General features: G+C 38.8%; 1 protein-coding gene across 4 annotated transcripts in view; it reads right to left on the bottom strand.

Annotated features, from left to right (window-relative positions):
- The window catches only part of KIF21A (kinesin family member 21A), a 91,541-nt gene that overhangs the window by 59,850 nt on the left and 18,952 nt on the right, over positions 1 to 12,739 (bottom strand). For all 4 annotated transcript variants that reach the window (XM_074583478.1, XM_074583390.1, XM_074583563.1 and 1 more), the window contains exons 2-3: positions 2,048 to 2,270; positions 515 to 697 (exon numbers count right to left, since the gene is read on the bottom strand). In XM_074583478.1, coding sequence (XP_074439579.1) covers positions 515 to 697; positions 2,048 to 2,270 — 406 coding nt within the window. The remainder of the gene's footprint in view (positions 1 to 514; positions 698 to 2,047; positions 2,271 to 12,739) is intronic.

Below are 12,739 nucleotides of genomic sequence, written 5' to 3'. Positions count from 1 at the left end.
ATATAAGAAGTCTCCTGAACAGATTTTGAAAGCTCAAGAAATCTGTGGCAAAGTGACAAAAGCAGGTAAAGCACCGTCACTATACAAAGGCATAAAGTACAATTGATTTTTTTGGCTTTTTTTTGTTTTGTTTTGTTTTTTGAGTTTGTTTGGGGGGGGGGGGTTTATAGTTTCTTGCTTTAAGGTTTTGTAAAGAATTACAAACAGGCAAGAGCAACAGGCCTCACAAACGTGTGTTGCAGAAAGGGACAAATGATGTCTAATATAGCTATTTCTACACTTCAAAATAATGCTGTAAAGGAAGCTAATAAAATAATTGGAATAAGATAAAAAGGCTCTTTTTCATAAATTGAAGTGCTGAAGCAACCTCCACAAGATTTCCTTTCGAAATCTTGAAGATGAATTCAAAACACCTCGTGGGAAATGAATGCAAAAGTAGCAACCAGAAAAAATCTTTACTTGGCTTTCTAAAAAAATACATGAAGTTATTTACACAAACACAGATCATATTTACCTCTAAGAACTGTGCATTCACTTTAAAATCTGGAGGTGGAAGTCCTTGTTTAATAGCAGCTTGTTTTTTTTCTTCAATACACCTGAAAAGATGCTTAACAGCACGAGATATAATCCCTTGTTCCTCTTCTGTTATGTTGACATCAAATCCAGTGCCCATGGTGTATGTTTTGCCAGCGCCTGTCTAAATTGAAAAAGGAGTAGTCACAAGAGCATGTGAATAGCACCAAATCATCAGAGAGAACCACAGTTTGTGAACACTAGTGGTAGACAGTGACCACTACGTCAGTTTGTCGTCTTTACAATACTAACATGCACAATAACAGTCCATTTGAAAAAAGGGTAAACAGCAGAAGTTGGACAAACTCTACTGTTTATCCACAGATCACACAAAAAATTGAACTGGTTCCTGCATTCTTGTATAACCTTTCTCCTACAAGCTTCCTCTAAGCTGCTTACGTCAGCCTTGAGCTATCATCTCTGAGGTCAAAAGAATAGTTAATGTTTTCAACCAAGACTGTTAATTAAAGCATATATTTTGAAGGTAGAAGCAGCATTTGCATTTCCTTACCAAAGTAGATCAAATGGCTCACTAATTATGATGTCTGAATATCTCAGGGAGAATATTACCATTGTTCTCAATTTATAGACAGCACTGAAGAACACAAGCTGTACCTTCACTAGGAAAGTAGCTTAATTGAAAGTGAAGTCCTCTAGAAGACAAGGTAGTGTTGTGTTTTCACTTAATTAGTGGGTCAAGTCTAAGACAAAGATAGTATCACAACGTAATCTACTAAACTGGCTCTGCAAACTGCTTTGTTTCACTAGGACTAGACTTCACTTAGCGAACTTGAGATATGACATTTAACAGTGGTGAAATTCAGCATCCAAGACCAAATTTTATGCAATCAATTCCTAAAGGAATATTCAGAAGACAATAACGTGTTCTCTTCACTGTACTCAATAATATTTCAGCTTTGAAAAGCAAGATGTGTGCCCAGTGTACTGAGAGGGTGTGTTCTCTATGAAAAGCTCTCTGACATTGGAATCCGATCTCTACATTTTGCCCACAAACAAACAGTGTGGCCTGAAGTTCCCTAGGACTATTTTTAAAAAAGCTCCTCTTCCCAAAAGTGTCTGAAAATGCAGAGGGATGGGAAATTGCTCAGAAAAGAATCTCGGTACAACCTCTGTCTATACATCAACTGATTAAGTCACTAATTTGTATTGCTGCATTGTGGTAAATTCAGGAATTATATGGACCCATGCTATTTTCAGTATTACTATTAATTCAGACCTACTCCATACATACATATATATATACACACACATATATACATATCTTCTGTGTTTCAACTGCCATTCTACACAGAATCTATATAGACTCCTAAACAGTCTCCTACAGGATCTCATTTAAAATAAAACTAAGACATTAAAGAACAGGTTAATCCATTCCAAAATTTAAGAGAAAGATCAGTTACAAAAAACCGTTTATTCAAAAATAAAGACTTTAGAATAAAACTGTAAAGCTTACTTGGCCATAAGCAAAGACAGTGGCATTATAGCCTTCAAAGCAACCTTCAATCAGTTTTTCTATACACTGAATATAGATCTCTTCTTGCTGTGAGTCGATGTTAAAGACATAATCAAAAGTGAAGGCCTTATCTTTTCCCAAGAACACTTGAGGTTCACCAGGTGTGACAGATGTACAAATATGGCATCCTTCAATCTTCTCTTTGGCTAGCTGTGGTCTAATTCTGTTTTGGAAGAGACAAAAAGAACCATTAGAAATTCTCATCATCAGAAAGAGAAGCTTACAAACAATGTAAGTAAGAGATCTGAAAAGAATTCCTTACTGACTAAAATACTCTTGCAGTCTTGTCAAAATTGAATTAATGTACTAGCTCCACAATTAAAGAATATCGTGTAAGTTTGTGATTCAATTGGTTTAATGGTTAACTATTGGGAAGAAAAACTCTGGCCAACATAACATATCACTCTAGCTGTAATTAGCTAATAATTTGTTTTAATAACTACCTTTTATTTAAAAAAAGTGTTTCCAAATTCTCAAAGTGGCACCAAATTAAAAAAAAAATCAAACGTGTGCAGCTTAAAAAACAGGGGACAAATATAAGGGTGATAAAACACCAGCAGTACAGCTACATACAAAAAAAGTCATGGAATATTTAATATAGATTCTCCATTTGTGTCAAACTTCAAGTACCTATATTTACCTCGGAGTGACTTCTTTCAGTTACACAATGTCAAAGTTGAACATCTGTATACACAGAGTATACTTTAAAGGCATATATTCATTTCATATTTGATACTCTAAGGGCCATATCAACATCAGTGTTTGGTTTGGAATAGCTGTGCTGTCTTGAAGGAAAGTCCCCCAACGTCTTCACTTACCACACGTTTGTTTGGATCACTGACCAGTTCCGGTGTGCACAAATTATACCCCTTTTAGAGGAAACGAAGCCAAAATGCTCCAGTCCAAACACATGAGACTTGTTCCAAAAATTAATGGTAACATAAGGGCCCAAAGCTACCTACTGATCTACCACAATGGTGCCAATGCTTGCTGATGCAGAGCGCGCTAGTCCCCAACAGCTCTGAGTGGACTGCAGACTAATTCAAATTACATCAGCACACATATACTTTAGTTCAAGTGAGAAATATCCTGTAAGAAAATCACACAGAGTACAGTGTATGTTCTTTTTATTGCAGATTACAAATTTTTCACTCAGGGGTGTGCATCGCTGTCAGGAGTATTTTTCAGAATTTTTGTTCTAAAGTTTTCATTCTATCCCACTGTGTGACACTAGAGAATAACCATAACTTATTTGTAAGGTTTTCTGCACACTAATTCCTTTACGGAAAATTCATTAATGATCAGGAGGTACCTCCCCTGTTCAGCATACCTTCTAGTATGGAGTGGAAATTAAACAAACCTTTGAAGAGTATCATTAAAAGCAACGATTATATGATGTGTAAAATAGGCACAAATATTCTACAAACAGTATTTGCATTTAACGACATAGTGTGTAATATAGGTCACAGATTTTCTCTTTAACATCACAATAATTATCATAAGGGTTTTTTCCCCTTAAATGAAATAAGAACACTAAAAATAATTCAGGAGTTACACAGCTCTTTCACTAACAACTGGATCCACCAGAACCTATGTCCACTAAACACAATACCTGAGAAACACATACTGAAGCTTGTAATAAACTTACTTTCTTCTAGGCTAATGAAGATTTTCTAATAAAATAGCTTTTATTTCTAGGTAGGGAGAGAAAGCCTTCAAAAAGAAATCAATCATATGCCTTTCCTAAAAGCACTCCACACAACTGGAAAAGTTGACCATTCTGCCCATAACTCTTTGCAGCATGCTGCCTGTAACACTTAATATTTAGAAAATGCAACTTGGTGGGTTATTCCACTGCCTTATTTTAATACCGTGAAGTCAGTCAGAGGGCAAGCTTCTTTTTAAGACTAATCACTCTTATTCTTTCACTAATCCAGTGCAGACAGCACAAAGGCAATCAATTGTTCTTACAAGCATGAATGCTTCTAAACTGGGCTTCTAAAGTTCCAGAGGTACTCCTCCCATTGTTTTCTAGCACAAGAAATCCTAGAAAGGCCTTTTCTAAAAAAATCAAGATGGAAACTTTTCAAAATTAAGTAAACTTTTGTGCATCCCAAAAACCTAACTTTCCCAAAACCCCAACTTCTTCCCCAGTTTTGAAAGGCTTTTAGCACTGACTTGTAGAATGAAGGTTGACAACTAAAAAAAAAAAAGTTTTCTCCATATATTTTAATTCTGTCTTTTTTTAAAGAAAAAGTTCAAAATTAATTTTCTACACTGAGGAATTGATGCAATTATGACAGGTGCTGAATAATTTTCTCCTTTATACTAAGTAAAGGCTCAGAGTGACCACAAAGAGAAACAGCATGCCTAAAATATCAATAATTTGCATGATAATTATTACAGTGATGACAGGACTGTCAAACAGTTTCGATGTCAGCCTTCGGAGACTTCCCATGAGAATCCTCCCAGCTAGCTCCCTGCCTTGCAGCCAGGCAGCACCTCCGAGTGCTCTGCTGCTATAAAACCCAGGACAACAGCAAGCTTCAAGTGCATTATGTATGACCATAATTAGGCCACAGCAAGATACCATTCCAGAGACCAGCTGAGCTGATGGGAATCTGTGTGACTACTAGCAGCTTGTTACCAGCTCAATCACTTTGCTTGGGTTGTAACATAACATCCAGAGACAAAGCAGCGATGATGGTGCCCTTCCTCCCCGCCTTATCACTAAATTTGAAGGCACCACTGAGAGAAAGTAGTATTTCACCGGCACATATGCAACACAAAGGAAAAACAAAGCAAGTCTCACCGCATCAGGAAATCTTCGCCCCAAAGAGACTTCCCTTCTTATTTTGTAATTACTCTCACACAATGTCCCACCCTGCCACAGAGTTGGGAGGTGGCAACCAGAGAAAGATCACAGCTGCATCAGGTTTGAAAGACATCTTCCCCAAAAAAAGATGTGCAGACAAGAGGTCTTCGACACCCAGCCTGAGGTCTGATCGAGGGCTACTTCATGCTCTGAAGTCTATATAGCTCTCTTGATCAGTTCGGCGCCAAGCTAACATGATGACCTTAATAGTAAGCAACAAATGGCTCACCTTCAACCTGACTTCTGGCCACTTACAATGTGAGTGGATGCCTGAACCTCATGGCTCCCAAAGTCTTACTATTCGCACTGAATGGGTGGTCCAGCAAGTAATAGTCCTCATGCAAGTCAGATTCTGCTCCAGCACTGATTACAGGAACACTTCCTCCTCCACCACCCCACACATCACTCAGGAAAGTGATTTTTCCTTCTGCTTACAGTCAAATTTTTCCTTGTCTTAATGTGGTCACTTCTGTCAGCAAAGCAGGCAGCACCCATGCTTTAAAATGTGAAAGAGTTCATTTTGGTCAACTCTCCTTGCCCAGTTCCTAGCCTGGCAGTCTGCCACTGGGATTTTTCTCCAGGACCAATTTGACTTCACCCATTTTGTCTTCTACATGGCCCCATCTCACCTGTTTTTCAGGCTACTCTCTTAATTATATACAATCAGGTGTTTTCTACATATTTCCAATCACATCTTCTTAGATGCAGCAACTTTCCAAACAACATTTTGCCTTGCATCCTTCCCTCTCCTGCTCTCCAAAGCATGAACACACCCAACCCTTGTTTACATGTACTTTGCAGAACCTCCAGGCCACACACATGAAACTTAATCCCCTAAATCTATTCTGCCTCAGCACACTGGGACAAGCTGTCTAATTAGGGAGGGCTAAAATAGCTAGTGGTGGCACAGTAATGTACTGTATTGTTCTGGAACTAATCTCTCAGTAGAATAAGTGCACAATGCCTCTGCTAAAAATATTGTTGGCTGGAACAAGCTCAGATAATACAGTTCAGGGACTATAGCAGTCATGGGGTCAATACCTTGTGTTATGCAAGACATTAGACTTCCCAGAACTGATGCCTGTTTAAACTAGATCATATCATAATATCCCCTCAAAAAACATCCTATCTTACTTTATTTCTAGGGATGGAAAACTGTCCCAGCGATTTAAATATATATTATCTAGATATATATAGATATATAAGGGTATAGATAGATATACATACACACACATCCCCTTTCAGCTACTGAATAATTTTATCTCCCTCCATTCATTAAGAACCTCCACTTTATCTAATTTTCCCTCAGAGTCTCCACGCATCTATGATCAAGCCATCCCTTAATCTCATTTCATATACTAAACAAAATGAGACCAGTGAATTTTTTGTTTTGCATGTGAAGTATTGCAAATATTACTCTAAAAAAGAGTAATCAGGACATTTACCATATACCTTCTCAGCACCCGCACAGAATAGCAATAAGCAAACAAGAACTTCTAAGAGCAACCTAGAAAGCAGAAAGCATCAAATTATTCTTGTTTTATGGAAAAAAATAAAACAAAACAGATTAGCAGTAACTAGCCAGAAGCTGAGCATTGAAAAGAAGAAAACATGACAATGAAGCCCCATGTAAAGTTCTTTTTCATTAAACTCTGCTGTGGGAAAAGGACTGCGTTCACCTTGCTCAGAAAAGCATAAATTCAAACATCACTCAAACCACATGCAGTGCTGAGCAGGAAACAAGTTGACCTGTAAACCCAAGACTATCCAATACTCCTCTCACTACACTAAGCCTATTAAATTTCACACAATTAAGTTTCACATGTGGGTATACAAAACATTAAATCCAAGAGCACCTAATAAAACATTTAATGAGTTGTAGCAGGCAATATAAACTGGGAAACAAACAAACAAAAGCTCTCCAAAACCAGAATAAAACTTCCTGCCATTACTTTGGCATCATGATTCCCTCTCCTTTCTATTCCATTACATTTACACTCATCAAACCACTTCCATTACGCGTACTCCTTCACAACAAGGAGGGAGTAAAGAAAGCTGAACAGATTTCATCCAACAGACAATGAGTACTTCTGCTTGCATAAACCTTTCAGTCTTTTTGCTAGCACACATTGGAAGCGTGCTTGGTTATCAGCACGTCCAAAGGAGACCACAAATGTAGCATCTGAATGCATTCATCTGAAATAGCTGATCAGTATATTAACTCTCTACCTCTCAGTGAGGTTTAAGAATACAAAAAAGGCTCATATATGACAAATGCCAGGTCTACCTCTTTTTAACACAGCAATAAGGACACAGGAAAAAGTCTTTCTGCTCATGCCAGCAACCATCAGTCATTAAGAGTTTCTGTTCTGATTGCTGGCACGTCTCGGCACAATGGCCCCTGCACCTCTGCTGCCTGTGGCAACATAGTCTGTGGTGCTAAATAACGCCTACAGGTAAAAAAATGCTTATATTTGTTGGGTTATCATTCAGTAACCTTTAGTGTAGATGTGTTCTGTAATGTCCTTCTCAGCATTTCCAATGCTGTTTTTGGTGGCCAGAGAAACAAGTATGAAAAGTCTGAGAATTGTTTTAGTATGCTTTTACCCTGCCTTTGTAACTCTAGAAACACACACAACCCAACTTCTCATAACAAAAAGCGTAAAAGTCAATAACTCACCTTCCAACGCAACTCCTTCTGAAGAAACATCACAATGATTTTTTTTTTAACTCCACTTCAGAGTGAACCCATTTACAGATTAAATTCAAACCCAATGCCTACAAGTTATACCGCATAGCGATCTCTCCACAATGTTAGCATCAAAACAACCCCCTACACTGTTACAGTAAAACACAGGTAAAGTCCAGATGATTTGTCTCCTGCTTTTCTGTTTAAGTGCCAGCTAGGCAGTTGTCTCTGAACAAGCCATAAATATACCATACTATCAGTAGCCCTTGATGGCCTTCAACGGCAGAAGGAAGAAGCCTTCATAAAATACCTCAACGACTGAAAAAATAATGGAATAAAAGACATCCTTAAAAATAAAAGCAAATGAAGTGCAGGACAAATCCAGAGTACCTTTGTGACAATGCCACTTCTGCAGAAAGACTAACTCTGTTTATGGATGCTTGAATCATTAGTATTCAGTGATATCAGTTAATGATACAATTTCATATTAGTGATATCAATGACTACAATTATACATACTGGTATTAAGACATAAAAAGGACTAGCAATTGCAGATAGTAAGTTATAGCAATTATATGAGACACGGCTCAGCAGCCGAGCTGTGGCAATTGGCCACCCAGCCCATTGCCGAGCCTTTCCTCCCGCCATGGCTCAGCTCCCACACCGAGAACCTGCTTCACCTGTGAGAGGCAGGGGGGCATGCCAGTCACCCAGCCAGGGACACAAGCACCAGCTCCCTGCCACTGTAACTCAATCACTCTTATGCAAGACTTGGGCACCGCTCCCATCAATGTTTCTCCAAAGTTGCCATAGCTGCCATGGTCTAGACTGAGCTCAGCGCTGCCAGCAGGTGCTGTGTGTGCCCGGAACCCACAGAAACCAGGCAGAGTCCAGGAGTTACTCGCCCTTAACTCGCCCCAGCTCCCCAGGCAAGTACAAGTGAGGCAGGTGTTTTGAACGTGTATCAATGCTTGCCTTGAGACACCAGGAAATTTTCAGGCACTTCAAGTAGATATCTCGATGCAAGTCTGGCAAAAAAAAAAAAACAGAAATAAAACTTCCTGGATAGCTCTTGGACTTAAAAGTGTATTAAAGACTGTGGCAGACGCTAGAGCGGCATCTATGTGGTCCAGATTTTACTCCAAAGTCCTATTAAGACACTGATAAAAAGGTATCAGCTCCACTTCAATTCATGTCTAGCTATTAAACGTGACCACTAAGCCCTTAGCTTAAAACACCCAGCAAAATCAGCCACTAAATTACCAAATGGCTCCAAGATGTTACTTTTGCAGTAGCTAACTTATTTTACTGCAAGCAAACAAAAAAATCCTATTCAAAAATACACGTGCAGAATACTTTGTTTCAGTGCTGCAGACTGTCACTTCCAGTTTGCACATAACGAGTAGGCAGCAAACAACAAACTGGAATTAAATTAAGGCTGAGGAAATCTATCACTGCTGTAACTAGATTTGTCCCGTTCTCCTCCTCTACACGCAATCTCTACAGCTACTTTTAAAAATATTATTATTATTTTTAAACACTAATTTAATTTCATAAAACAATTACCCTTTTCAGCAGCTTGAGTCTGATCAGCTCATCTACCCATTAGCTGTTCCTGCTGGGGATTACATCCGCAGTGCCAGGCCGAGGCGGTTTCGCAGGCTGCGGCCTCCACTCGCTCCCTGACGCACCGTACAATAGCTGCGTCTCCGGGCAGCCACCACAGCTAGCCAGAAAACAGTTTAGCAGTATGATTCCAGACTAATTCTTGTGCAATTCTGTAACAGCCTAGCAGGCTGTGCAGCACAGATGGCACCCTCACACTGACACGCACAGTCCTGTGCTTTTGCCAAGAAAAGAAAACACGGGGAGGGGAAAAGCCCAAGCCTGCCCTCACGCAGACCTACCGCCCCGCAGGCTCCCTTCCCCGTCCCCCCCTCCCGGAGAAGAGCTAACACACCTTCCAGTACATCTAGTAAACCTCCAACATCTTTCCTTATAACGTGAATGAATGCTTTCATCCAAACCTCCTTCTTGTGATTTCTCCTGGACTAATTTACTCTCTAGTGAGTGAAGAAATCCACAGCTTTCGAGAACAATTTGACTCTTGAGAGAGACAGAGAGAGAGAAGGGGGACTGTGTTGCAGGATTTGTACAGGCCTTGATTATTTCTAGTTCAAGACAAGGTCAGCTGCAATAGAAAAGCAGCACTACCACAAGCTTCCACGTGCCTGCCAAGCACAGAACTGGCACCCCTCCAAATCCAAGTGCAATTTGATTAGAACTAAACTGATATTGGAAACAACATTTTCTAAGGCAAACAGATTTTTTTTAAAATTGTGCTACTTGCCTTGGGTTTTTTTGTGAACATTTAGTGTTACATCTCACCACTGTCAGAAAGCCAGAAGAGAAATAATAACACGGTATCTTAGAGAAAATGAGATCTAAGCAAATGCAGCAAAGATTAATTTATTAAGACTTGAAGTATTTACAGTGTATTAACAAGAAATGAAACAAGGAGTTAGGCCTTCATAAAACTAAAGCTCAAAATTAATTTCATACCATGCGGGAATGCGAGCACATCTGTATCATGCAATAAAGTTGCAGAATAGAGACCTTGGTTCCAGCAATCATGGATCAAGCATGCTCCAGTGCTGAAAGGGACTACAGACACCTGATCTCCGTGTAGCTAATTAGCCTGGAGAGGCTGTCTTTCCTTATTAGGGAGCATGAACAAGTGCTTAAAAGAACAGAGAGGTCACAAATTCCAGAGGAAAGAAAGGTCTTTTGCTGCATCCCCAAACTAGTGTCTACAACTACTGCATTCGTGATGGATACAAGGAGGACAACCGGGCAATCGAGCTTATCTGTGGATAAGGATTCATAAAGAAAGCAATTCAATATACAAAAGAAAGAGCATGGCACCCTACACTTCCTTTGCAAATTATGGTGTTTTTTCCTCCAAAATGTAGTTTTAACACCTAAATTAACAGTTCTCATCATTCCTGGAGCTTGTAGCTGTAAGGAGTGGCTGAGTCATGCCACTGGTAAAGCTTACCAGCCCCTGGTATTAATTATGTGATTAGGGCAGTATCAGGAAAAGGAATACACTTTCTGTAGCATCTTTCTGCTATATGACTGAACGCTTAACAGAGATTAAATCTACTAAACAAATGTCATTATACGTAACTTAAGATGAAAAAAACCTAATCAAAAGAGAATTCAAGGAAAGCTTGTTGAAGAGTGCACAGCTCAGCATCCCAGTAATGAGTCATGATGACAAGTGCTGCCAGTATTTTAGAGACGTTTTGTTTCCAGAAATTTTAGAGTGCAAGAATTCAGCTGAGATAGAACAGTACCGTCAAAAGTAATGTGGTGAACACGAGCTCTCCAACCCCTCAAAATACTGCAGTCACTGCTGCTTTACCAAGTTACAGAATAACATTTATTTAGGTGTAAGGGGGAAAATGGTAAGGAATTAAAAGAAAAAAAAAAAAACACAACACACTAAAGAAAAAAAAACACACAAAACAAAAATCTGGGCACCTGCAAACCTAAACTCAGTCACATTTAGAGTTCAGGGATTTGGGAGTAATCTGGATACCTTTTGTAAACCAGGGTGCAATCAGCTTAAGACATCCAAACACACCAAGATGTAAAAAGTATGCCACTCAACAAAAACGCAGATGGTGTCAACTCTTCATAAAAAGCGCGTTTGTAACTACTATATAGTTACAAGAGTCAAACTCTACTAAAAAAAAAAAAAACAAACCACAGTTTTGTGAGACAGCTGGTTTCAAAAACATTGCCAACAGCATCACAGTACACCAACGAATGATGCCCACGTAGTATTTTCAATTAAAGGCACGGAATTGACAGTAGCTTTCTCTTTCAAAAGCTGAACACTTCTACTTGCAGAGCAATGACAGTATTTCTGCATACCCCCACGAAAGAATATGCTTTACCTGTAAAGTCAAAGGAATAACTTTAATTGCATGAAATATTTTTCTTTTAAGTGAAATATTTTAAGAATAAGTACATACATTCCAGAACTTCCTCACATTCCAAGTTACCAGTACCTTTAGGGAAATCAAGAATAAGTACCACAAGCATATTCAGAAACAAGCAAACAAAATTATGTTTATTCACTACAGGAAAACAATTTTTTGAATAGGAGAGAAAACAAACTGATGTAATGCAAGATTACCCAGATGACCAAAAACCTTTCAGTCATGGCAACACTAGGCTTCATCCAATTTCTTCCTCTTAACAGTTAAATATATGCCTATTCTAGAAGTTCACCACTTCTTCAGAACAGCCTAATTTTTAAGATGTACTCTGTTATTTTTAAATAAATTTAAAAGGGTTTCCTATGTCTGCAGCAAAGAAGAACTCTTAATTATTGCCTCCCTTACCCAGACTTCCCCTTCCTTTCACAAACACTCACACATCCACCTACCCACACACATACACTTATTCTCCAAGCCCTTGGAGATACAATCCTGAAATCACTACACATTCATGCCAAGACTGCTGTAGCTCTGAAATTTGTTTTCATTTATTTCCCCTCCATATGCAGAATTTATCTTTCCAGTTCTATGTTCTTAAGTCTAGGGCAGTTGGTTACTTTACACTTATGAGCCACAGGTCCAAGAATTACATTTCACCAACTTCATTTAACTAAAACACAAAGTTGCTGACATACTTATTATAGCTAAAGCTACAAGCCATTTCCCAAGTAACTACAGTTAAATAACACCATAAAATAAAAGGAGGATCAGGTCAGTTAAGAGAAAATTACAAGTTGTCATTAATCATTACTGAAATGACTGTTTAGCTAACACTACTAAAATAACAACTAGACGCTTCACAATGGGACAAGACAGCTAAAAACAACCGTTCAGTAATCTGCTCTGAATAGTGCCTTCACTGTTAATTTTCAGTGCAACATTCTTGGAACAAAAACCACTGTATGACTTTTCTGCCACTCCTTGTAAAAAAAAATAAAAGGAAAAAAAGTGTTGTATCCATAACACCCGATCCACAAAGTTCCAAAGCAAACTACAGA

The sequence above is a fragment of the Larus michahellis genome, chromosome 1, assembly GCF_964199755.1.
Source record: "Larus michahellis chromosome 1, bLarMic1.1, whole genome shotgun sequence".
NCBI classification, from domain to species: domain Eukaryota; kingdom Metazoa; phylum Chordata; class Aves; order Charadriiformes; family Laridae; genus Larus; species Larus michahellis.
The sequence above is the reverse complement of the archived record's forward strand: the minus strand, read 5'-3'. Positions and strand labels throughout refer to the sequence as shown.